Source organism: Asterias amurensis, chromosome 21 (assembly GCF_032118995.1).
Source record: "Asterias amurensis chromosome 21, ASM3211899v1".
Classification (NCBI taxonomy): domain Eukaryota; kingdom Metazoa; phylum Echinodermata; class Asteroidea; order Forcipulatida; family Asteriidae; genus Asterias; species Asterias amurensis.
Window position 1 is genome coordinate 910,936 of NC_092668.1, and position 24,019 is coordinate 934,954.

The 24,019-nt window shown below is 37.4% G+C and overlaps 3 protein-coding genes across 4 annotated transcripts; 1 reads left to right on the top strand and 2 right to left on the bottom strand.

Annotated features, from left to right (window-relative positions):
- Positions 1–375: 375 nt before the first annotated feature.
- Positions 376–1,972, bottom strand: LOC139952805 (uncharacterized). Its single transcript, XM_071952034.1, has 2 exons — positions 1,576–1,972; positions 376–639 (listed from the first exon to the last, which is right to left on the bottom strand). The coding sequence occupies exons 1-2, from the start codon at positions 1,822–1,824 to the stop codon at positions 502–504; spliced, it is 387 nt and encodes a 128-aa protein (XP_071808135.1). The 5' UTR covers positions 1,825–1,972; the 3' UTR covers positions 376–501.
- A 1,566-nt stretch (positions 1,973–3,538) lies between these two features.
- Positions 3,539–9,698, top strand: LOC139952804 (eukaryotic translation initiation factor 4E-like). The gene is made up of 7 exons (XM_071952033.1): positions 3,539–3,597; positions 4,508–4,698; positions 5,184–5,247; positions 5,694–5,804; positions 6,268–6,407; positions 6,621–6,675; positions 7,164–9,698. The coding sequence occupies exons 1-7, from the start codon at positions 3,568–3,570 to the stop codon at positions 7,221–7,223; spliced, it is 651 nt and encodes a 216-aa protein (XP_071808134.1). The 5' UTR covers positions 3,539–3,567; the 3' UTR covers positions 7,224–9,698.
- A 1,397-nt stretch (positions 9,699–11,095) lies between these two features.
- On the bottom strand, positions 11,096–23,875 carry LOC139952800 (uncharacterized). Of its 2 annotated transcripts, none has more exons than XM_071952024.1 (5): positions 23,653–23,875; positions 18,056–18,700; positions 17,119–17,215; positions 13,921–14,026; positions 11,096–13,488 (listed from the first exon to the last, which is right to left on the bottom strand). In XM_071952024.1, the coding sequence occupies exons 1-5, from the start codon at positions 23,729–23,731 to the stop codon at positions 13,039–13,041; spliced, it is 1,377 nt and encodes a 458-aa protein (XP_071808125.1). In that variant the 5' UTR covers positions 23,732–23,875; the 3' UTR covers positions 11,096–13,038. The 2 variants fall into 2 exon arrangements, with proteins under 2 accessions (XP_071808125.1, XP_071808124.1); XM_071952023.1 differs by having other exon boundaries at positions 18,038–18,700.
- Between the last annotated feature and the right edge of the window lie 144 nt (positions 23,876–24,019).

Here is a 24,019-nt window from a genome sequence, read left to right on the forward strand (position 1 = left end):
TCAAAGTCTGGAATTGGAGCCGGATAGTTTATACATCTACAATATCCAGCGGAGGACGAGTCTGTAGGGCAGACTTTTGGTTCCGAGTTGTTGCTGCTACTGACCAGCCATGAGTTGGATGCAGGAGTTTTTTCACTTTGTACAACACCTAGGCCGTACGAAGTGACTGAGGAAATTTGAGGCGACTTCTGTGGCGGGGGTTGGGGAGGAGTGGTAGGGAGCTGAATTGAGGTGCCAGTTTGGGTGACAGTTGGGGCAGAGCAGGATGAGGGGATATTTCGAGAGATGGGTGGTGGTGAGGTGACATTGTGATAGAGTGCTTGCCTCTTTGCTTGTGGAGGAGACATCGTAGATTGACTGTTAAAGTACAGTGGCTGAGTGGTTATGTTTATGGGTGAGGAGGTATTCGCGGAGAAAGGAACCGACGATGGCAAAGTGAAGGTTTTCTCCGTGTGTATCAAATCCCTTATTTTCTTTGGCAAAACTGAGTCAATTGGTGGCCTATCCATGACTATTCTCTTTTGTGACGTCACTTGATGCGTGTCCACTGGACGATGGAGTCTGGGGCGGCCGGGAAGCGTTGATCCTCCTTCTCGGGGGAGATATGTTCTTGTTGGTGTGGTGACCGGGAAGCGAATGCTGTTTAGGAGAGGAGGGAACGAGGTTACGGGTTGTAGTTTATGAGGGTAGGATGCTACCATCACGGGAGCGGGCGGTGGATGCTTGGGGACGAGGTTGCTAGGCGGTTCAATTGTTAACACCTTACCCTCTTCCTGTTGACATTGAACAAACAAAATACAAATTCAAAAATTAACCTCTTTTAAATTCTTATACAATAAAAAAAGTTGATAAGGTAACATAATTTGTTTTTATTATCGAGAATTACTGTTAAAATAGTTAAATAAGATGAACATATTTAAATGTTTTCATAATACTCCTGAATACAACCAGTGGGAGTATGGTCGAAACGTCGGGTTACCTTATTTTGTCACTGACCGTCTTTCAAGAACTTGCAACAATGATCGCACAAAATCTGGCACAGGTAATAATATTTAGTGTCCTTTTTTGTTATCGGGGCCTCAGACTACCTACAAGGCACAATCTTTATAGTTTTGTCGGTAACTAAATGGAAAATAGCATAAACACTAGACTGCAATAAAAATTAGCTGTTATTGTTTTTATGCGTATATTAGGTTATGGCAGTTTGGTACAAAGTGTATATAATTTTCTTAAATCTAATTTTTTTTGTAGTTTATTTATTAAGACGGGGCTTTTATAATAAAGAAATAAAAGTTAGAGCATAGCCTAAACCACTTTTGGTGAGTTGATAGATAATGCAATTTGAATGTTTATATTGTGTTAATATCATCACAATATACCATTAAAAGTGCAGTGATTTAAGTGCGGATAATATTCTATCTTTCATAATCACAGTCAAACGCAGTCCCATGGCTACCATATTAATTAAACGAAGTTGAAAGAGCACACTGAAATACACATTACACACCAAGTGAGGATGGCCTATCTATCTGTGTGTCAAAAATCTCTCTCAAGTTAATTGATTTTTTTTTTTACCTTGAACAGATTCCTCAGCATAGACTTGAATGCCAGTCTCTCCTTCAGTGCTGGGAACAGATTTTGAATCTCGTCTTTTTCAGCCACCAGTTGCTTCAGAGTGTGGCCGTCCAAATCATTGGCTTGCACGACCCCCATTACTCGACTTTTAATATCTCCTTTGGAATCGTCGTTGTCTTGAATCCATTTCAAGATTTCGGCTGTTTGCCAGTTTTCTGGACACTTCCCCCTACTTCCTCCTCCATACATTGCAAAAACTCCTGTGAGTTTTTCTACTAAAATTTCCTCAAAACGAACAAAGACAGTGTCCACGACTCCACTTATACGCGCCCTAAATGTTACAAAATGGCGTTAGGGGTTGCTGTGTGCTGTGGACACACAATACGCTCTGAACCCTCGTATAAAACACATACACACCAGTACACGTTATGCACGAACTGTGTGCTCGAGTCTTTTTACACATAAATTTGCATTTAGCACAAACACACCACGGATATCCCGCACACATGCCACAAGGCCGAGCACAATGACGTCACCACGTAGCTAAAAATAGCCATCTTGTTAAGCAGTACGTGTGCCCATCCATGGAGGTAGAGGTGTGCCATGTGTGCACCTGCAGATAAGCCGTTGGACTTTTCCATTTAACAATAGGGGTTTCTGAGTAACGCATGGATACACACATCATGCATACATCATATGCACATAATTATATTAGATGATTATTTCAAAGCTTATTATTCTAAGGTTAATCTATGCATGGTGCCATTTACTTATGTGTTGTGTGTCAGACATCGTGGTGTACCCCAACATGCATGCTGCCACCATTTTTTTTTAAATATCATTTTCTCCACTGTCTGTCGAACAGATTGACAATCAGCTCGGGTCCTACCTCCATGGAACTACTGAGTCTCCAAAGAGTAACCAAATTTACTTCGGTTTGGTCCGACTGGTTTAAATAGCCGCTCAAAAACAAACAAACGTGCCACCAGTGTCACCACTAAATATTGTTCTGACCCGTCTACACCCCCCCCCCCCCCAACCCCCCAACACCAACACCCACCGGCGAGTGAGATTGAACCCCGCCGGGTAGAGGTTCACCGTTATATTAGTATTAATATAAACAAAGAATCGTTCCCAACAACTATCACAAGACGACAGCGAGCGCTCTCCAAGTGCAGAACCACACTCTCTCCCTTTGTCCAAAGATAGGGCATTCATTGAGGAAACGCTCACAAAGTATTTAATGAGCAGCCGCGGCAATTTGCAAAGCTCAATTTAATTATGAAGAACACAAGGAAATATTATATGCCCCTGTACAGTACTTGGAGACTGCATGGTCTGCTGATTTGTAGCAACTTTTGATTTGAGAAAAAGGGGGACACATCGCAAAACTTGTACAGCTGTTACTTTTATAACATTCCAAAAAGACCAGCCTGCCAGAAAATAACTTTGTAAATTCCTTGCTCTATGGTAAAACAAAGGTTAAATGGTGGTCCATAATACTTTGTGATGCTTGGTCATAGCAAACTCGGGTGATCGTGGGTCTTATGAGTTTTCAACATCACAATTTGCGAAGACCATGACAAACTCCCTCCTGTAGGATTAGGGCTGCAATAAAAGTTTATGAAAATAATTGGGTTGGAATAAAATTGCCCTACCCCGACCCGCGATCTGTGCCGCACGTTCCCAACCGTGAATGGATGACGGTGCCGAAATTCTTAACTTATTCCTAATCTTAATAATAAGACACACCCCTTTTCCACACCGGGGTACTGCCGCGAGAACACAGACACCTAATAAAAGCAAGCACCCCCAAATATTTTAAAGAATAGACCTCATTCGAGCGTATGACTAAAGAAAAACACAACTCTTTTTACTCATGTTTAGTCATCGCCTGAAACCGCTCTGTGAGTAAAACAAATCATAGTTTTTTTTAGAAAGCATTTTGCCGGTACCACGTGACTAAACGCCATATTGGATTTTACAGCGAACATGGCCTCCGCAGTGGCGATATCTCATGAGGTAATTTCCCCGTTTTTATGAAGTAGATTTCAATTTTGGTAAATAGGAACACGAATTTCTGAAATGTACGGCTGTAGGTAATGTTCAGATGAAATTTGAGGGTGGTTGTTCAATGGAAAATGGATGAAAACAGAGTTTTTTGTACCAAATAATGAATCGCGACCACACGTGCAATGTCACCGTATTGTGTGGTGCACATGCACTGTATGTAGAGTGTAGTATGTACACTGTTCCTTGCAGCTGCTAGCTAGCTGTGCACCATTCCCATGCGGCAGCCTGTCTGTATCATTTTCGTTCATGATGATCACGCCCTGTGTGTGAATGTTGTATTTGCCATGTATAGGCCCTATGCTGTACTTTGTAAAAAGAGCATGAATCATGATAACTATGCATTGTTTCGATTTTAGAAACTGTACATTTTTGAGGAATAATTATTTGTCATCATAATTTGATAATGAATTACAATTTACCAATTAGCCAGGTCCAGGATAGCCTAACCAATTCAATTCTGAATTCTTCATTGATCAAAATCAGATTCAGAATCAGATTGTGATCAAGTTGTCAAGAACAGCAGAGCTGAGATATTTTTACTATGCGAAGCCAGCAGCTGGACTTTTTAATAATTAAAATAATACATATATTTTTTTAAAGTTAAACTGAGAAAATAAAGTTGAGAGAGTGTCTTCTTCTTAATTTATCATCAGTCAGAATGGATACTTGACTTTTTTTACTTAGGTAGCTAAGTAAACTGGGAAAGGGAAATCAAATCAAAACCCTGCTGAACGTTTATGGGAAACGTGGTTTAAAGAACACCGGATGTACATGACAAAGGATTGGCATAATGTCCCCTTTAGCTTCCATTGTTTTCTTATGATTTAAAATCCATAATGATACTTTTTGTTTTCACCAGGAAACCCCTCACGACAAGAAGACAATTAAAACAGAAGACACAGAGTCTGCCCTTGTGACACCTGAACAAGAGATTAAACATCCTCTACAGAACAAGTGGGCTCTTTGGTTCTTTAAGAACGATAAAGCAAAGTCTTGGGCCGATAATCTTAGGGTTATCACTGCCTTTGATACCGTTGAGGACTTTTGGGCGTAAGTAGAAATGAAATAAAAGTATAACACGACAAACCACAAGTGAAACTGACTGGGTAAATTGTAACTGACCGGCACGTTAGTCCGAAAGTGATTGGTTCAAATCCTGCTGGATGCACTACATGGATTGATTTTTCAGTCCCTACTCTAACTGCATGAGTTTTCCTTGGAATAATTCTCAAGGGGTTTGCTGCCACATCTTAAACTGAAGTTTGTACTTCCTTGTCTTCTCTCCGTTGGGTTCATGGCTAGTACAGTGATTAAGTTTGCTTGTCTGAGAGTCCTTGGCTTCACAGTCAAATAAATGAAATGAAGTCAAAACTATAAATAAACGTCGAGACCAAACCAGCTCTTTTCAGAGTCATCACTCCTTCAAAAGAGATTTTACTCATGGTTGTACCCGCAAGTTTACTATTCATGTTTATATTTATAGTTACTCTTATAAATGATTTGTTGACGTTATTGTTTACTTTTTGTCCTCGTAGGTTATTCAACCATATCCAGTCTGCCAGCAAACTCCAATCAGGATGTGACTACTCGCTATTCAAGGTCCGTAAAATAATAACATGACAAAAAAGTTTGAAAATTAATGACTCAGTTTTTACTCACAGCTGATTGGCATGGTTCAACAACCATACCCTAATAACTTTGGATAAGTATATAAACATAAAAAAGTGGCTCCTTTATAGCGCTCAAATCCATCACTCCGTGTAGGCTCATGGCACTTCAGTGTTTTGTGGTGCCGTGGCGCAATATGCAGCCAATCAAACCAGAAATACCGGGGAGCATGTGCATTACATAACACGCGGGACCTACGGCTTTACGTCCCATCTGAAATGATCAGAAAACGAGTGATTACCAAACGTAAACATTCCCTTTAAGTATTGCAGTAGGTCCAACCCTAAACAGATTGGACTGTCTGTCACTTTGTTCTGAAAAGACATGGACTTGATAGAAGACTATTGTGACCTGTTGTTTGACCTTTGACTTTCCAGGAAGGAATCAAACCCATGTGGGAGGATGACAAAAACAGAAAAGGAGGACGTTGGTTGCTCAATCTAGGACGGGTTAAGCCACAAGATGTCGATCGATATTGGTTAGAATCGGTGAGTGTCTTTAAATAAAATAATAATAGGTTGGCATTTATAGAGCACCTTTTCAATCCAGAGATTGCAAAGCGCTAGGATGTGTTCAGCTCAGATCAACAAATCTAAATTATAGATGGTCTGAAATATAAATAACTGTCGACGAAACAAGTGGGTGTTCAACCGTTCTAGAATGATTCAAATGAGTTTGTATTTCAGCAGCTATCAGGAAGTGAATTCCACAGGGCGTGGTGCTCATTGGAGAAGGCCGAGTCCCCGGTCGTTTAATGCCAAGTTGTCAGGGACCAGAAATTCTAGACTAAATCTGAATTCAGACCGTTTGTGTTATGGAAAAATTTGGATACAAAGAATCCATGCTCTTTGATATCTTTTTACTAGCGCTGAGGTTACTAGCCACCAAAATTAATTTGAATAACTCCAGGGGTTAATAATTAATGTAACAATGTGACAATTTCTACCTCAGTTGTTGTTTCTTATCGGAGAGTCTTGTGACGATGAAGGAGAGTTGGTCAACGGTGGGGTCATCAATGTCCGAGGCAAGGGCAACAAAATCTCTGTCTGGACCGGCAACCACAAACAGGAAGATGGAATTATGAAAATTGGGTGAGAAATTTTGTGTTCGTAGTAGTCAGAAATATTTGTCCGTAGAAGTTTCCTCCAACATGTATAAAAAAAGCTTGACGCACCACCAAGCTTTTTGTAGCACTTGACATGTTAAAGAAGTCGCACCAAGCTTTAAAATCCCTCTCACTGCCAAATTGTTTCCCCACTTGTGATTTTAAAGTAATGTTGTTCATCTTATTGTTTTCCTTACAGGAAAGGATTCAAGGAAAGACTCAGTCTTCCAGCAAAGACATTAATATCATACGAGGTAAGTTGGTCCTAAGTCTTGGGTCTTGTCAGTGGGCAAATGAGTTGCTTGGTATTGGCAAAGAATTAGCAAGGTTGTCACTGAAAGTAGCCTCTCAGCGATTGAGGATTGGTTGTTATTGTGGATGGGGATCAAATGTAATCACAAACCAGGGAAACTTAAAAGTGCACTGAAAAGCTCTTGGTTCCATGCGTAAAAGAACCCAGTGCACTTATCAAAAAGAGAAGGGGTTCACCACAGTGTTCCTGGTTGCGTATTACGCCACAGCATCTTGAAAACCATAACATAGTGCTACGTAAAGTACTGGGTCCCATAGGAGAATGTTGAAGGACCTCGAGTTTTTATCAACTCTTGTGCTCCTCTTTGGGTTTGATACAGGCACCGGGACACGTAGACACAATTATTTCTAATTCTTGTTCTCTTTTTTTTGATACAGACACCACAGACACAATTATTCCTAACTTTTGTTCTCTCTTCGTTTGTTACAGGCACACGCAGACACAATGTCCAAGACGGGTTCAATGGCAAAGAGTCGCTTCGTGGTATGATAGTCAGCTTTGGTCATAGTATGTACAGCTTTATTGATTTGTGTAGAGATCCTGTTTAAAGGGGTCTGTACAGTGGGGAATAACACGACTCAGAGGTGCTCTGAATTAAAGGGAAAATAGGGACAAGATTATTGGTCCCTTAGTAGAAGGGGAAGGGGGCTAGGGGGGGGACAGATGTCATGCCATTAAATGGCTCAATACTTGTATTTAATTAATTCATGTTAATTAGATTTAACGAGTCTAGTACAGAAAGAAAGAAACTGACAGTCTCGTTGAACTAGTGCCGTTATTATTATTTTTTTCAAGTGAGTATTTTCAGAAGTATTTCTTAAATGTTCTAGAATCAGATAAACTGTGAGATTTCCGTTTTTATTTGTATCTGTTTTATCGTCTGCGTTGGTGGACAAAAAGCTAAGACGTCGAGCGACACTTTTTTGAGTATTTTTGTTTTTGAGGGTGTAAAGTATTGTTCAGGTTGATCGGTACTGTCTGAAAAACTGAAAATGTTTGGAGGGAATTTTTGAAGTTTTATTTTATCGTTTTGAGTATGGATAAATTACATGAGAACAGTCATAACTGAACTGATTAATATGAAAGGAAAAACACTAGATTATTATATCTATTGTGTGATTTATTGTAAATAGATAAATATGCTGTATTTACATTGAAAACACTTGTTATTTGCATGTAAGAATTGCAAGTAGTTAAAATAGAACACGTAATTTGTCAATGAGTAAAGTGAAGTTTCGTCTGTGTCATTTTTTTAAGGAGATAATTTCGTTGTCGCTTAAATTGTTTAGATCTATGATCAAAAGGCATTTAGAAAATGTGTTGGATGTTGATTTGTGTATACTTCTGAGAGCTATTTTTGGCACACTTAATATCAGACAAAATCAATCTAGAACTCTAAAACTTCCTTAAAAAATTCAGCAAATGCATAAAATAACTAAATTATTTCTGGTTGAGTCAAAGCTAAAGACTGCTATAGCCAAAACATCAGGTCATTGACAATTTTTTGTTGTCTTGACCATTCTAATAAATTTAGCCATTGATACAAGACAAAAACATCAAATCAAGAACTAACTGCTTATTGCATTTCACTGACCTCGATCCTCTTTTCAAGTGATTTAAAATATTTTACCGGAACATTATGTAGAGGCACTCTATACACAGACTTTTCTCGTTTGGAAATTATTAATGCTGGTACCAGGTTTATAGTTTATAGGATGTGTTAATTAATCTGTATGATTAACATTAATAACAATTTAGAAACAATTCTTTTCTGTACGGTCATCAGGATAAGTCAAGCCATGAAAGCTTTTTAAAATGATTGTTTGCTCAAACATTTGCAGTAAACATGGAAAAAAAATCCAGAAAGAGAACACAAATCAGAAATTTAGTTTCGTTTTAGAAATATGGATACTATGTTAACAAGGAAAACAGTGGAAACAAGAAAAATCTTGTGGCGGTTGGCGGCCAGTTGCAGTATGTGGGTTGTGGCCATTATGGATTATACTCAAGACTCGTAATAAGGACAACTTAATTTTGCCTGGCTAGAATTATTGGGAATTTATCTGGGCAAGAATGTGCTTTTGAGAAGTGTATTTGTTTTCATACGATTGACAACATTGTTTAATATTTGTTTTTTGAAATGTTTTAAACTTGAAGATATAAAAAGAAAGTTGCGTAAAACTGCTAGAAAAAAACTCAACCCAAAACTTGTAACTTGTTTGGATTGTAACATGTAGTTGTGTTCGTAAGTTAACGGTCATTTTGTAAATCAGTTCAATTTCGTTTCTAGTATTTTATGCTGTTTTAGATCCTTTTTTTTTCTTCGTTTGTCATTTTCAAAACATCTTTCATTGATTGAGTTTCAAACAAGTAACAAAAATGTGCTAAATTGTAATGAGAATTTGTGTACCTTATATTTCTGCCATTACTGGATTTCATGTATTTGCTTAGCATGGTTCACAATAATTACTTAGCAGAAACCGCTAACCAGCCAAAATGCCATGTACATGTATACTCTTTGTGACTGGTACCCTGTATTTTTCCCGCTCAGCAAATAAGTAAATAATTTCCTACTTAGCAACTCTTTGGAATTGGTGTGTAGCTTAACTTTTGAATGGGAAATGATTGTATATAAACATGTAATTTAAATTTTGTTGTTTTTGCCTTTTCACATCTTTAAATAATTGGGTAACTTTTTGTTTTTTCTGACTGATAAAAAAAGTGTACAAATTAGGACCAGATTTCTTGGCTCTGCTTACCATAAAGTTTTGCCCTCACTACCACTATTCTCGCTCAGGGTGAGTGAATGATTGGTAAGCAGAGCCGCGACCTTTGACCTGTGAAATTGTATATCTGTATACAGCATGTTCATTGCAACTTAACCACAGAGAACTCAATTGAGATACATTTTATATTAATTATTGCATTCTAATAAAGAGGCATTATCATTTTCATGATAAATTTGATCTTTTTGTCCTAATTACTTGTTTTGAGTACAGTAAATTCATATAAGGCATACTTTTGATAATTTTCAAAGACAAGTACACTCACCAACTTGACTGGTTGGTTAGATCATGCCATAAGGCGCGTTTACAACAGGCCCAATACATTATCCACTATCGATCACTGACGTCTTGGGCTAAGACTGTCAAGAACCCCGACTAAAGCAACAATGACAAAAAGATACTAATGCCATGAACCAAGACCATGGACAGCAACACTTAAAACAAAATAAATGTTGTAAAGTATTGTACCAAGACTACAGCAACACAGAAAACACAAATTACAATGCCTTAAAGCCATTGGACACTTTCGGTAAACAGTATTGTCCAAGGCCCACACTGCGTGTATCACAACTTGTATACAAAACAACAAACCTGTGAAAATTTAGGCTCAATTGGTCATCGGAGTTGGGAGAAAATAACGGGAAAACCCACCCTTTGTTCCGCACATTTCGCAGTGTCATGTCATAATGTGTTTAAAATAAATCTGTAATTCTCGATAACGAGAATTGATATCATTTAAATGTTTTCTAAAAAAGTAAAGCATTTTCTGGAATAGTATTTCAAGAGAAGTCTTTCACCATTACCTTCTGTAAACCCTAAACTTAATTGTAAATCTGTGAACTTTTTTTCTGTTCCGAGAGTGTCCAATGGCTTTAATGGACCCAGAATAAAGCAACATTGAAAAACAAAATTAGAGCAAGGCCTTGATCCAAGACTACAGCAACACTGAAAGAAATGGAAATTTCTTGAACTCAGACGGACAAAAGCACCAATGAGAACCAACAAATGCCTTGATCTAAGACTACAGCTACATTGAAAACAAATTGAAATGCCCTAAACCAAGACTACAACACTGGAAACACAAAAATGCAATTAACCGAGACTACAGCTGGAGAAAAGAAAAGTATTGAAGTCGGGAATAGACGATGTGACCTGTGACATCACATGCTTACAAAAGCCACATAGCCTGGACTTCCTGCAGGCAGGACTTGTACGCAGCCTAATGGAAGAAATCATAAAATGGTATATTTCATGGAGATTGGCACTGTCTAATTCTTATCAACTTTTGATAAGATGAAAGGGGGCACATCTCAAAACTTGTCCAGCTTTTAGTTTCATAATTCTTGGATTTAGGTGGAAATTATGACACAAATTGTCAACTTTCCCATGACCTGTGCAGTATTGTGCCTGCCAGAATACTCAAAGAATGTACAAAGTCACACTTATTGTAAACAAAGTTCACATGGTCTATATATATGTAAAACATTTTTAGGAATGCAGATTTTGTGGAATTTTAACAAGGAACACATAATAAAATCAATGTACACATTCCTTGGTAAAGGTAAACAATAGGTCTAAAAACATACATCAAATAAAATTTTTTATTGTTAAAAATATGTTCACAGGAGTTTAAACTACATTTGTAAGAGATGAGTAAAGCTTCAGTCATGGTATCCATTAATTGACTTTTGAGTTGAGATTGTCCAAGAGATGTGATGTTTAGTATCTATTTTTACTGTTAGTAAAAAGCAAATGTTGAACATTTTCCCTAGTTGAATAACATTGCCATAATGTAACTAATACTCTTATTATTTTGTTCATCCTGTTCAACTAGCCACTGTGTTTTAAAGAAAGTCACCGAATACCAATAGACGCCATCTTTATGGGCAAATGGTATTTTGGAATTTGGCTTGCAGGCGAGTCAAGCAGTGAATGCTGCAGTGTTTTTCACCAATTATAATGAAATAAGTTTTGTGAAATGTGTGCATGCTGCACGCCGTTCCAATGTGAAACGCATAACTACGTGCTCCAAATTGCCCTATAAACCACTCAATGCCAAGTTGAATCGTACATTTTTAAATGTTTTACCTTTTGAACAATTTACATACTGTATTACAATTACTAGCAAAATATACATATAGTAAATATTTCTAATAGATTAGAATAAATTTAACTTCTGCGCCTAACAAAAAGTTTGAATATCTTTGGTTTTAACAAGTAAACTTTCCAGCAGTTTATACATTTACAAAACTAGTCTTCCGTCAAGCTGCTATAAAAGAAATTATTCACACAAATGTTTCAATCACAAATTTTGGTCCAATTAAAAAAAAGCCAAGTTAACTTTGCAGCAGTTCAAAAAAATAAATGAAAACACAGTAATAAAATTACCCTAGGAAAATTACAGAAAAAATGGAATATCACAGAATATTGCGAGGACAAAAATAAACACCCCAAGGAAATATTCCTGAGTAGTCTTATCAAGGAAAGTAGTACGAGATTGGAAGAGTAGAATTTGTTTTTCGTCTTTCATTTTGTACTTGAATACCAGTTGCAACACCTGTGCTCAATTTCATAGAGCTGCTTAATTACAAGAAGTTGCTAAGCACAACAAAAATTATGCTTACCGGATCAAGGTTACAAGCCAGACTACCATGTCACAGTAACAATTTGTGACTGGTACACTGCTCATTTCAGCTTAGCAGAAATTGTTCAGCAATATTTTCTGCTAAAGCAGCTATATGGAACTGGGACATTCGCCCAATTTCACAAAGCACTGAGATTAACTTTAAGAGTTGTCAGTATCACCATAGAGATGTGTTTTGCGACATCACACTTTGCTTAGCATTTAAGATTCCAAACTGTTCTCGCTCATCAGAAGAAGAAAAATTATATTTTTGAAATTGTTATAAATGTTTAGCACCCAATGTTTTAGAGCAAAGCAATTTGATGAACTTTTAACAAAAAAGAAATACTGCGATAACAATAGGTGAGTCGTTCATGTTTAATGATGCTGAATGAAATTGAAAATGATTAAAAAAATACTCGAAGGGCTGAAAGGGGTCACTTTTTGAAAAAGATGAAGCAACCATAAGTTTGAGATGTGGAAGGAAAACTCAAGTACTGGAGGTAGGGACTGTAAAGCCAATCCACCTGTAACCTCAAGTTTTCAAGGCTGGATTCAAACCAGGGATCACAAGATGACAAAGGAATGGTAAGGAACCACTGAACCGACCTGATCCCCTTTTGCTGCTTGGAATCACTGTCTTCAAGGAATAGTTATTATTTTATAATCTTAAAATGTTTATATAGTACTTTATATTACTGGAATGTCAAGGATTAATTACACAAATTTATGAGGAATTGCAGAAATCAAACCAAACACAATTTCAACACGAAATAAAACAAATTTCAAAACACCATGAGCCTCTTTGATTTACCGTACATCGAGCTGGAATACTTTAAATTAATTTATGGAATTCCATTTAAAAAAATTAGTAATATTTTTTAAATATTTAACATCAACAGGCGATGGGATTTGCAATGATCATATCATCGTTTTTATCCATAGTGGTCGTCACCCTGGGTGGAGGCCCATCAACAGAGGGCGCTCTAGGTCTCGCCCCGCCCTCCTGAACAGCACCATGCTCATTTGCGTTTGCATCCATGGAAACTACTGTGACTTTATTTGAATAAACCAAATCGCCAGACGCACTACAATCCTCTCCCATTGTGTGTGTTCGATCCGTTTTAGAGAAATGGGAAATTTTAGGATTTGACTCTGAGGTGGTTTTTGGAGAGGAATCCAAGACGGTGAATAAATTTTGCTGCGTGTATCCGCCTGGTTCCTGCTGGTAGGGGTTCATGTGGGCAGGGCTTGGCTGATAATGTGATCCATTGATACTGGCAGGGTGGGGTGGTAAATCGTCTAGCGTGTATGGCTCTTGTCTGAAGTCCATCACCTGCCCGTTCTAAAAGAAAACATCAAATGAATGGAATTTGTTAGGGAGAGTACAAAAAATCATTCTACAACATTGTTGAGACATGGTAACACTAAATATTATTTTTTTTTTTTAACAAAAAACTTTGTGTAAATTTGGGTTACTGGCCAAATGGTAAAAATTCTGGCCTGTGGTCCAGTTTCAAGCTCTGATGTACATTTAGGGGCTGTCATTTTGAAAAAATCTGACTTTTCGAAACAAGACACTCTGTCAAGAAATTCCCAGAATTATTACCTTCTTCTGTAAGAAATAAAAGCTATGACCTTGATGTTGATATCGTAGTTATTTATAGGGCAAGGTAGCTCAGTTGGTAGAGCGCCAGGAGCAATAAACCAGAGGTCGTTGGTTCAAATCCAGCTCTTCTCCATTCTTCTTTGCTCAAATGAAAATCACTTTTCTTACCACATTTCTTGGACCTCTTTGGGGTAGATCATCAAATGCCGGGTTGGTGTAAAATGCAGCGTCCCTCGGTTTACGCCGTCTTCCAAAAGATTTTCCAAATGAACTTCTGAAAGTAAGACAGGGAGGATGAGAAACAAATTAATGGCAGGGAAAAGGAATATTTCTTTTTAGAAGTTAATTTAGTTTTATGTATTTTAGTTAGGCCTGCCTAAGGATTGTTTCACACAAATGGAAATTTGATTACACTACAACTTTTGTGACCTAGACAATGATAATAATTAAACGATTTTTGTAAACTACCCAACCAGGTCCCCAGGCACTTTAAGAGGTTAAAAATATATTGAAAAAAAAACCCAAAAATTTAGGTATACTAGTTTATGAACAACTTCAGAACATTTTAAGTTAATTTACAATAATGTGATGTGTCTGTTTTAAAGGAAGTGACACTTGCAACCTTTGTTGTGCCCTAAATAACAAAATACCTACAATTAATCAATACAGTCCAAAGCTATTTTAGTTTTCAAGTTTTAACTTATTTTAAAAGTTATAATAAGTTGATTAATCTAATGTCAATTAAGTGAAGTATCAAAAACAAGCAATCATACACAATTTAACAAAATGCACCTGTGATAAGAATAATTAGAAGCAACAATAATCCAATTAATTGTTGCATCAATTCAATGCAAGACAAATGTAATTAAATACCAATTGGATTTACAATGAAAGACACAAGATAAGACAAAAAATACAGTAAACAGTAAAAATGCAATTCCATTTGAAATATGATGAGACAATGAAAATACACACATAATATGCGGAAATACAATTATGCACAAGATTAGAAAAAATACACAGCATAATGTGAGGCAATAAAAATACACACATGCAGAAATACAAATGCATCAAATAAAATACAAGATTCAAGAAAAATACACAGCATAAAATGAGGCAACAAAAATGCAATTCAATTAAAAAATATGAGACAATAGAAATACACACAACATGCAGAAATACAAATGCATCAAATAAAATACAAGATTAGAAAGAAATACACAGCATATATGAGGCAAACAAAATGCAATTCAATTTAAAATGAGACAATAAATATACAAAAATGCAAAAATAAAAAAGTGCATTAAATAAAGTACATGAGAAAAAAATATAGACAATATAGAGCAACAAATATGCAATTCATAACATTTGAAGTAGGTTTTTGATGAATATAAAAAAATTCCACAAATATTAAATGAGCATCTTTAAATTAGTAATAAACTGTGTATTCTGTGTGCGTTCCGAATGGAATCGCCCTTCGCACGGGATAACTCCACCCATAGAGCCTGACATTTTGGGAGTCAAAATTGCGAGAAAAGATACAGTAAGCAAGTTAACTCACTCACACCCTACACAGTAACATACAGAGGAACTGACTTCTAGAATGGTGCAAGGACAATTTACTAATTACATGGAGCTATTTAAAGGAGTAGGTCTCATACTTCGAAAACACAGCTTCGCATACTTTGCAGGAAACAAATACTGAGCACTTTGACACGCCCTTCAGGTGTGATAAAGTGGTACATGTTAAGATTATCAGTATTGTTTTCAATGTCTTTTGCATAGTTCCATTGTGCCATTTTGGCTCAGCTGGGGATACGAAAAAGAGACCAGTCTAAAGAGGATTTGAAACTCCATCCATTTTCTCTACATGCGCATATCATGTTAAAGGGGAAATCTCCATTAGGGCGCACGGAACACTTGTTTCTTCACACCTGATCACGTTGTATCAAGATAGACACTGTAACGGGATAACTCCTCTTAAGAAAACCTTTCAAGATGGTCCGTGTGCATTTAAGAAGGATCGCCTGTGTACATGTACATACACGTTTGCGCACAAATTGTCTTAAAAGGTTTGGAGGCACAAGTATGCTGTTGAGGGGGGGGGGGGGGGTTGCGTTTGAAGGAGTTAGGGTACGTAGAAAGCAACATCAACATGAGTGCCACAGTCCCTGTTGATTTCCCAAATTATAATTCTAAGCCGGAGGTGGCAAGCTGTGAGGAATAAGAATGGGCCATTACTGTGTTTCCCCTTCCATCAGTAACTGAAAGAATATTGCTCTCGATCCGTGTGTAAATTATTTTTGCTTCAACAACACAAACCAGGCATGATATTTGGTCCTTGAAAACAAGTAGGAACATTTTCGAGGGCTATGGTACAAAGGCTAAACCTAGCACACAAGGTACAGGTTTTTTTAGGCTTTAGATTTTGGGAAAAAAAAACGGAAATCAGAGCCACTCTTTAATTTCCATGCAGTTTTACTGAGACATGTGGGTTGGATTAAACCCAACATAAATTCAATAAAGACATAAAAAATTTGTGCCAAATAGTCAATGTTATTTTTTGTCATTTGGTGCAAAAATTCACACCTTGAGGGTAAATATTTTGCTAAAAGAAACCTGAATGAAATTTAAGTGGCGTGCTTTTTCAAATACCTTGAACCAATTTCCGACCTTGAACAAGTTATGCTACCGCTGGCTTATGGAAACAATGTAAGAAAACAAGCATGAATGAAATGTCATGCTTGTTTGAACACTCTTAGGGAATGTCAGATTGTACAGGGGTGAATGCATGATATTTTAGTTTTGGAATAGTACACGTTTCAATAGATATCAATGATGGTTTTTTAGATAGGTTTAAAACTTCTTGAGACTGAGGATTCAAAATTGTTGCAGACGGACATGTGAGGGCGCTCAACCAGTCTCCTTTTTGACATATTAATAATAATAGTGACTTCTTAAATAGCGCGCATATCCGTCATTTAGTGATGCTCTAGGCACTTTAACATACAATATTTTCATACAAGGTATGTGGGACTATGTTTGAATTATGAGATCTACTCCTTTAACATAGCAGCATGTAATGGTTTACAAGGTGTTGTGGCGCAATGCATCACAACAGAAAGTAAATGTCGAACATCATGAAAAGGTGTAAAAAAAAGTTAAAACATTTGCACAATGAAACAGATTGTGACATGACAAAGGAAAGACTTTCAGGTTTTTTTTTAAGTACCTTCAGTCTGGTGTTAAAAGGGAAACATTATAACGTTGACAAAAATATTTTAAAAAAATCTACCCAAAAAGGCGGTTTATTACTTGTAAAATCAGTTAAACTTGTTTGAATAAATTTGATAAAATTATACCTACTTGAAGAATGCACAGAATATCAGTAGTACCACCATACCCACAGCGGAGAGTGTGCTGAGAACGATCCCAAGAGATGAGACAGTGTTGTGGGAACCACCTGTAGACAATTAATAAAAAAACAGTGACCCAAAAATATTAATTTTTACTTCACTTCCCAGAAAAATCCAAGATCAGGTACTGGTACTCAATCACGTTAATCCGGAGGTCGTTGGTTCGAATCCCACTCTAGTCAATTCTTTGTTCAACCCCCAAAATCATTTCAAAATTTACCCAGTCAGTATCCCTTGTGGTTTATATTGATATCAAAAAAAATGTTACACTAAAAAGTAGAATTTGAAACTTTGCAAGGTGGAAGTATAATTCAGTGAGGTTTGCGGTAATACCATGTGTAACCTCTTTTGAGCAGTGTTGGTTCTGAAAAGAACCAGTTTGCTGGTTGAAACTCGGTATTGATCAGTGCTCTGATTGTCTACAGGAAAATGCTGGACTCTGTTGCTGGATGCAGCTTAAGTACTGCTTTAGAGATTACCTGGTAGTTGGGCTTGGCTCGGTGGTGCATGAAGGCAGGAACAGGATTAGGATAAGCTGGGCCACAGGATAAACTGGGTGACAGTTTAGGCTAGATGATCAGAGCATACTGATTGATATGTTGAGTCAAACACTTCTTATCAGAACCAACACTACTCATTATGAGATTTACATAATAGTGCTAACACATACCTCACCTACAATGTTACACAAGTCATACACAAGAAGTACATTCCCCTGCCGCACATTACCAGGAAAAATGCAAAAAATGTCAAGATCATGGTATTGTTACAATTTTTACAGAAGAATTTGTCATATTCCCAAATGTAGTTTAATACTCATTTTAAAGTCTACAGACAAGACCATTTTTAGCATTTGACCTTTGACATACTTTGATTAAACAGGTCACCTGTCTTCACAGATTTGTCCACACTGTCTGTCCACTTCTCCTCCCCTCTGCTCTCAGTTGATCTCTGCCCTTCGACCTCCGAGTCAGACAATGTCAAATTCACCAAAGTGCTATTTGCTGTTTTTTTGTCTGCATTCTCAAGAGATGTTGTCTCTGGTTGCGATGTCGTGGCTAACAAAGTGTCCAAACTTGTGTAAATTTCGGTGTTTGTAATCTTGGTAATTGCTGTTGTCTCATAACTAGATGAGCTGTCAGTGGTACTCTCTCTTGTTTTATTTTGCTTAGGGGTGTCCAATCCAACACAGACATTCGGATCAGTAGAGTTTGGCATTTCTTGACAGTTTAAATTTTGATATATATCTGGGTAGAAAAGTAGGACGCGTCCACACTTTTCAAATGAGTCATCGCAAAGGTAGCGACACGGGGGGAGCATCTCTCCGTCAGAGGTGCATTGTGGGAAAGCCGCAGCACACAGAAAGAGATGGAGGTTCTCATAGCAACCGATGTAAACTAATGTCTGGAATGAAGACCCAAGGTGGACTGGCAGATCTTCCTGAGAGTTATATCCAAACATATTTGGCGTCCCTGTCTGCATGTACGGCAGCGTTCTACAATAGTCTAAACTTATATCCTGGCAAGATGAACCTGAAATGATAAAAAATGAAACAGAAAAGAAATTGATTTGGTCAATCCCATTATGGGCCTCCCACACCTGCATCCCCTTTGGTTACATCATGGTATTTCCTTTTGAGACATACATTGAGCCTTAAGAGAGAATGTACTCTCTCAGAAACCCAAGACGGCATTCCTGTCCACTTCAATTTCAAATAACCCAACCTGAAGGTCTGCAAATCTAATTAAAAAGTCTTTCTTTGTGTTTTATCAGTCCGAGGGAGAGACTGCTGTAAAGATTGGCGGGTGAGCCTTCAACCCGCTAGTCAACCCTGACATTCGTATTGGTTCCATAAATAAACAATCAGCAGTAGCTCAATAAACGCTGGGTTTTTTAAAAGGTCAAACTTCTCTTTTAAAGAAACAACAAATAGGGGAATAGTCTAGAACTGAGTACTTAACCTGGACTCTGTGTGAGTTTTGTTTTTGTTGGAGTGGAGAAACTGTTACCTTTTTGTGTTGTGGTTAGATCTACGCTCCAATGGGTTCTGGGGTTTGTTTGATTTTTTTTTTACATTTTACAAAATGTTGTTTGGAAGGAAAATGTTGATTTATGTAAGTCTAGAATTCAAGAAATGTGTGGGTTAGTTTGTGTATGTAGTGTATGCAGAGTGTACATTTTAATTTTTATCAGCCATGAACCAATGAACCTTTCTGCAGATAATCTCAACTAATAAAGCCACACATAGCTTCAGCCAGCTACAAGTTGTTTTAGAATCACTGCATCCACAGACTCCCTAGAGATGCAGTCTTGTCTGCTTTTTTAATAAACCATGGCCATCATAACTATAGTCTCTTCTTCAGCCAACTACAAGTTGTTTTAGAATGGCTGAGTCCGCAGACTCCCTTTGCAGTCTTATAAGCTTTCTAATCTAGCACAGGGCTTGGAATATACACATACTCATCTAAACTCGCCTCCTCTCCAGCCAGCTACAAGTTGTTTTAGAATTAGGGAATCAGTGCATTTTGAATAAACCCATCATAACTAGTCTTTTCCCAGCCAGCTACAAGTTGTTTTAAAATCACTGCATCCACAGACTCCCTAGATGCAGTCTTGTCTGCTTTTTTAATATAAAACCCATCATAACTAGCTTCCTCTCCAGACAGCTACAAATTGTTTTATAATCTCTGCATCCACAGAAATGCAGACTTTTCTGCTTTCACCACACAGACTAATTCAGAGATGCCTATTCCAAGCCTCACTCTTCACGGCTGCCAATTATAGCCTCCTGTGCAAACTGAGCAAGTTATTGTAGCCATTTCAAAAAAAGAATTCCCCTCTAAGGCATTCTGTCTGTACCTTATAAACCTGCTGCATGATGTCACCAGACAGGCGGACTGTGAAAATTCTCACTCTGACAGACACTCAAGAAAATAACTCATCAAATCGAATCAATAATTATGTCTCTGACGGATGTCACAATTGTTTCATTTTGTTTTTTCCCCGGGCAACAATTCCACATCAATGTGGTTTGCTTACAACTGCATTGAATTTATTACAGATTGACTGCACACAATTTTAATCAGTTAGTCTTCAGTCAAGGTTTCTTTGTGATCCAACTTTCAAGTGGAACAACAAATCTAGATTCCGTCCAAGAACACCCGGCTATATCTTTATTCTGCAGATTATAAATATTTGTCTTGTTCCCAATTATGTACTCACTAATGAATCTTGAGGCTCATACAAGGTAATACCATGACTACTACATGTTGATAAGGTCTGAATTGTTTTATCCTTGCAGCCTCAGTTTTGAAACAAAATGGCTTCAAAATGGCCTAAAATGTGTTTCCCCTTGTCAGGCTTTCTGATAAAAATTACACAATAATTGCGGGGTCTTACATGTACATGTACCAACGTATGTTCTGAGTCTGTAAATAATACAAATAGCATTCAATCCCAATGTTGCAAATTAAAATCCTATTCTACTCACAATTATATTTTGTCCTGACACATAAAATTAATTTTATACAAACCTAACCAGCAAGTTTCTCTTGGGTTTTTATTACTTGGTCTGCAATAAATTAATAACAATACAAAGCACCTGACATACACTACATAAACCACTTACTGTAGGAAAAAAAAAAAATAATAATTTAAAAAACAGTAAAATTAAAAAAACAATTAGTTTATCTGCAGATAAACGCCAAACGGTAGTGTTGGATGGTTTTAAAAAAAACCTTGTTTTTGTTAGTTTTCCATTTTTTAAAATTCAGATTAAAAAGTGGTACCGTCAGGCCTTGAACTTTGCTTTAAAGGGACAGCAATTTTCTCCTCGTAAGGGGGCTCTTCTACATGTATGAGGAAAATGCAAATTTGTATCGGAACTTTGCAAAGGGCAGATGGTGTGCCGAGGGTTTTTTCGAGACTTATTTCGTAAAAAAAAAGAGACTAAATTGGGCAAGCCTCATCTCAGTAATGAAAAATCTCTGCTTATGTTACACAAGATTTACACACGGATGGTTGATACTACACGTACGCTTGTTCATGATTCATTACACATCCAATCGCCCAATCAATTTCATTGCTGCACGATTTACCTTGGCCATCATCCAAAATCAACCCTACTACGTATTTTCAGGTAAATGCAACAAGGTCAGAAATGATGGTGAGCTGTAATTCCGCTTCGCTCAAGGCCATTTAAGTCCTCGCAAAATTTGATGATGGATCTTGATGGGCTGCATGTGGTTTGTGAGCAGGTGGAAAGCCCCCAACCCCTCATTTTCATCTAGAGTGCAAGGTGCACTAATCAATTTAAAGACAGACAAGGAAGGCCATTTGATTCAATCGGAGTACTTGATATTGATGAAAATGGAGGCTAATTTTGGTGAGATGCTGCGCTCGTGATGCGTTCTGGATGCAGGGTGCATCATGAGAAGCAAATGATGCACAGCAATGCAATGCAGATTTCAACCATTATCCGGCTACAGTGAAGTAAATTGCTTTTAAAGTTAAAGGTGGGCTGTGTACAATACAACGTTCTCCATTAAGCTGGGCAAATGTCAGTTAAAATACCTGAGAACCAGTCAGAATTCACTCCCAAGTGGTCGTCTGACCAGTGACTGGCTAGTCCAGAGTTGAAAAGCATGCCTACTTTATTTGAAATTTGGACCAGTGAAAAGTGTGATGGGCTAGTGAATTGACAAGCTCACTGGTCCTGCTGGCTAATGCTTTATACTACAACAGTGATGCTCCATGCAAATAGGGATGAGATTTTATGTATGTAATGTGAAAATTGTAGACACGAAACCTCCCAAATATTTCAGGAGAGCCTCTGTGCATCACTACCAGAAATACCAAATGACAGATTTTGACATCACCCTTTGGTGACTGCTTAGTTCTCTTAAGACAAGTGGAAGACTCAAGGAGATTTCGAGAAAATCCTGATGTGGGGAAAAATTCCTGAGAAATCCCTCGTCTGTACCAAATCCGTGCTACGTGCTCATCAAACAGATGAGAATAAGAGCATCCAAAATGCACCTTACGTGTTCATGCATGTATTTGTTCTAAAAGTGTAGCTAAGAATATTTAAGACATTGCATCACAGTAACTGAGGCTGCTAAATTTGGTATGGGATGTCACAAATAATTGAAGCCAAAGGATTAAGGACAAAAAATTGTAACCTTGGAAAATTTAAGGAAAAAGAACAGATTCACTCTGCATTTCAATCCTTCTGATGATAAAAGTTACTGTTTATGTTTTGTAATCAGATGTGTAAAATTACAGTGTTATACAGTGTGTGATTTTCATCATTTGTGCTTTGTGTACTTTGTAACAAAAGAAAATCAATGATAGTAAAGATGTCTGTGAATTTGTACAGATGACCATTCAACAATGGTGCTCGTATGGACTGTACTTAAAAAACTAATGTAAAACATCGGTACATTTTTCTAAATTCTTTAAAAAACTAAAAATCAGTGACTTTCAAAAGAACTTGTTTTAATTCATGCATGCACATTTTATATTGATTTTTTTGAGCAGAAAACATAAATAGATTCTAAATCAGCTTTGTTATTGTTTGTATTGATTTATAATCAGCAGATGTGTTTTGTATTTCACTGGGTCTCTTTAAATTCAGGGAATGCCATGTTGCATAATTGTAACCCTTGATTATCCCAACACAGTCTAAGGAACGTGATCAAGCATAACCTAGGATTGTCACAGTCTTGTCCGTCTCCGATACCTGAGCACTAGGTTGGTTCTCTTTTATTGTCTCATCATTTATGTTTTTGTAATGGCGAGTATTAAATTAAACGGGAGCAATAAATAGCACAAGGTTGGGCTAGATTATAGATTTAACTGAATGATGTATTTTACACCTAGAATTGTATTAATATTAAGGTGTCCTTAAATAGAGGGCACTTTTATTGAACAAAATGTTAGTATAAATTTGAAAAAATGACAATACCGAACAACTAAGTACCACCGGTTATTACTATTTTTGTATTTCACAAACTCCACAAAAAGGTGTAGGCCTACAATACAAATAAACATTCATGTTCAAAACACAAAAAAACGCACTTCTTACAAAGATCACCACCCTCACATGTTTCTTTGAAAGCCATTTATTATTTTTTTATTAGCCTATATATGGAACAAATTGTTCTTCCCTTCCTCCATATAAAAATACTAAATATTTATAAATTCTCCATTTTGTCAAGTTAATGTTTACTTTATTGAATCCATTTATCGAGACTCCGAGAGGTAGTTATTCTCCCTCCGTGATAATATAAAACACAACCTCAATATCCCACCAACCACCACCGCTCCGAACCATCCACGCACAAAAACACATGCAATCACATACGCCCCAATAATCACCCATTGATGAGCACCGCGAGAAAGACGACAAGGCACCGCCGTTCAAAGTTCCGCAACGCCCCGTTGCACACACCCCTCAAGTACGGTAACAAGACCGGCTACTTACCTGTTACACATGTTGCACATCCATGCAGTAAAACTCCCAAAACTAGGCCCAAAGTGGCACCAAAAGGTCTGCTACGCATCCTGACACTGTTTCACAGCTCCTGACGTTAATGAAGTCTTATTGACGGATAACATGTGGGAAGAATTGTAGAAAAACGTCAGGTTTTATCTTCTACCTGTCGTGTTTTTGGCCGGCGGTGGTATGATGATTTCGTCGAGCTCGCGCGGCGCGGGTGTGTGTTTTTTGTGCGTGTAAAGTGCAGTCGCATGCGCATGTGTGTCGATTTTGCATACATCGATATAGACGACTGGAGCGGAGGCTACTCGTCTGGGCATCGATTATTATTATTTCATTTTGTTTACATAAT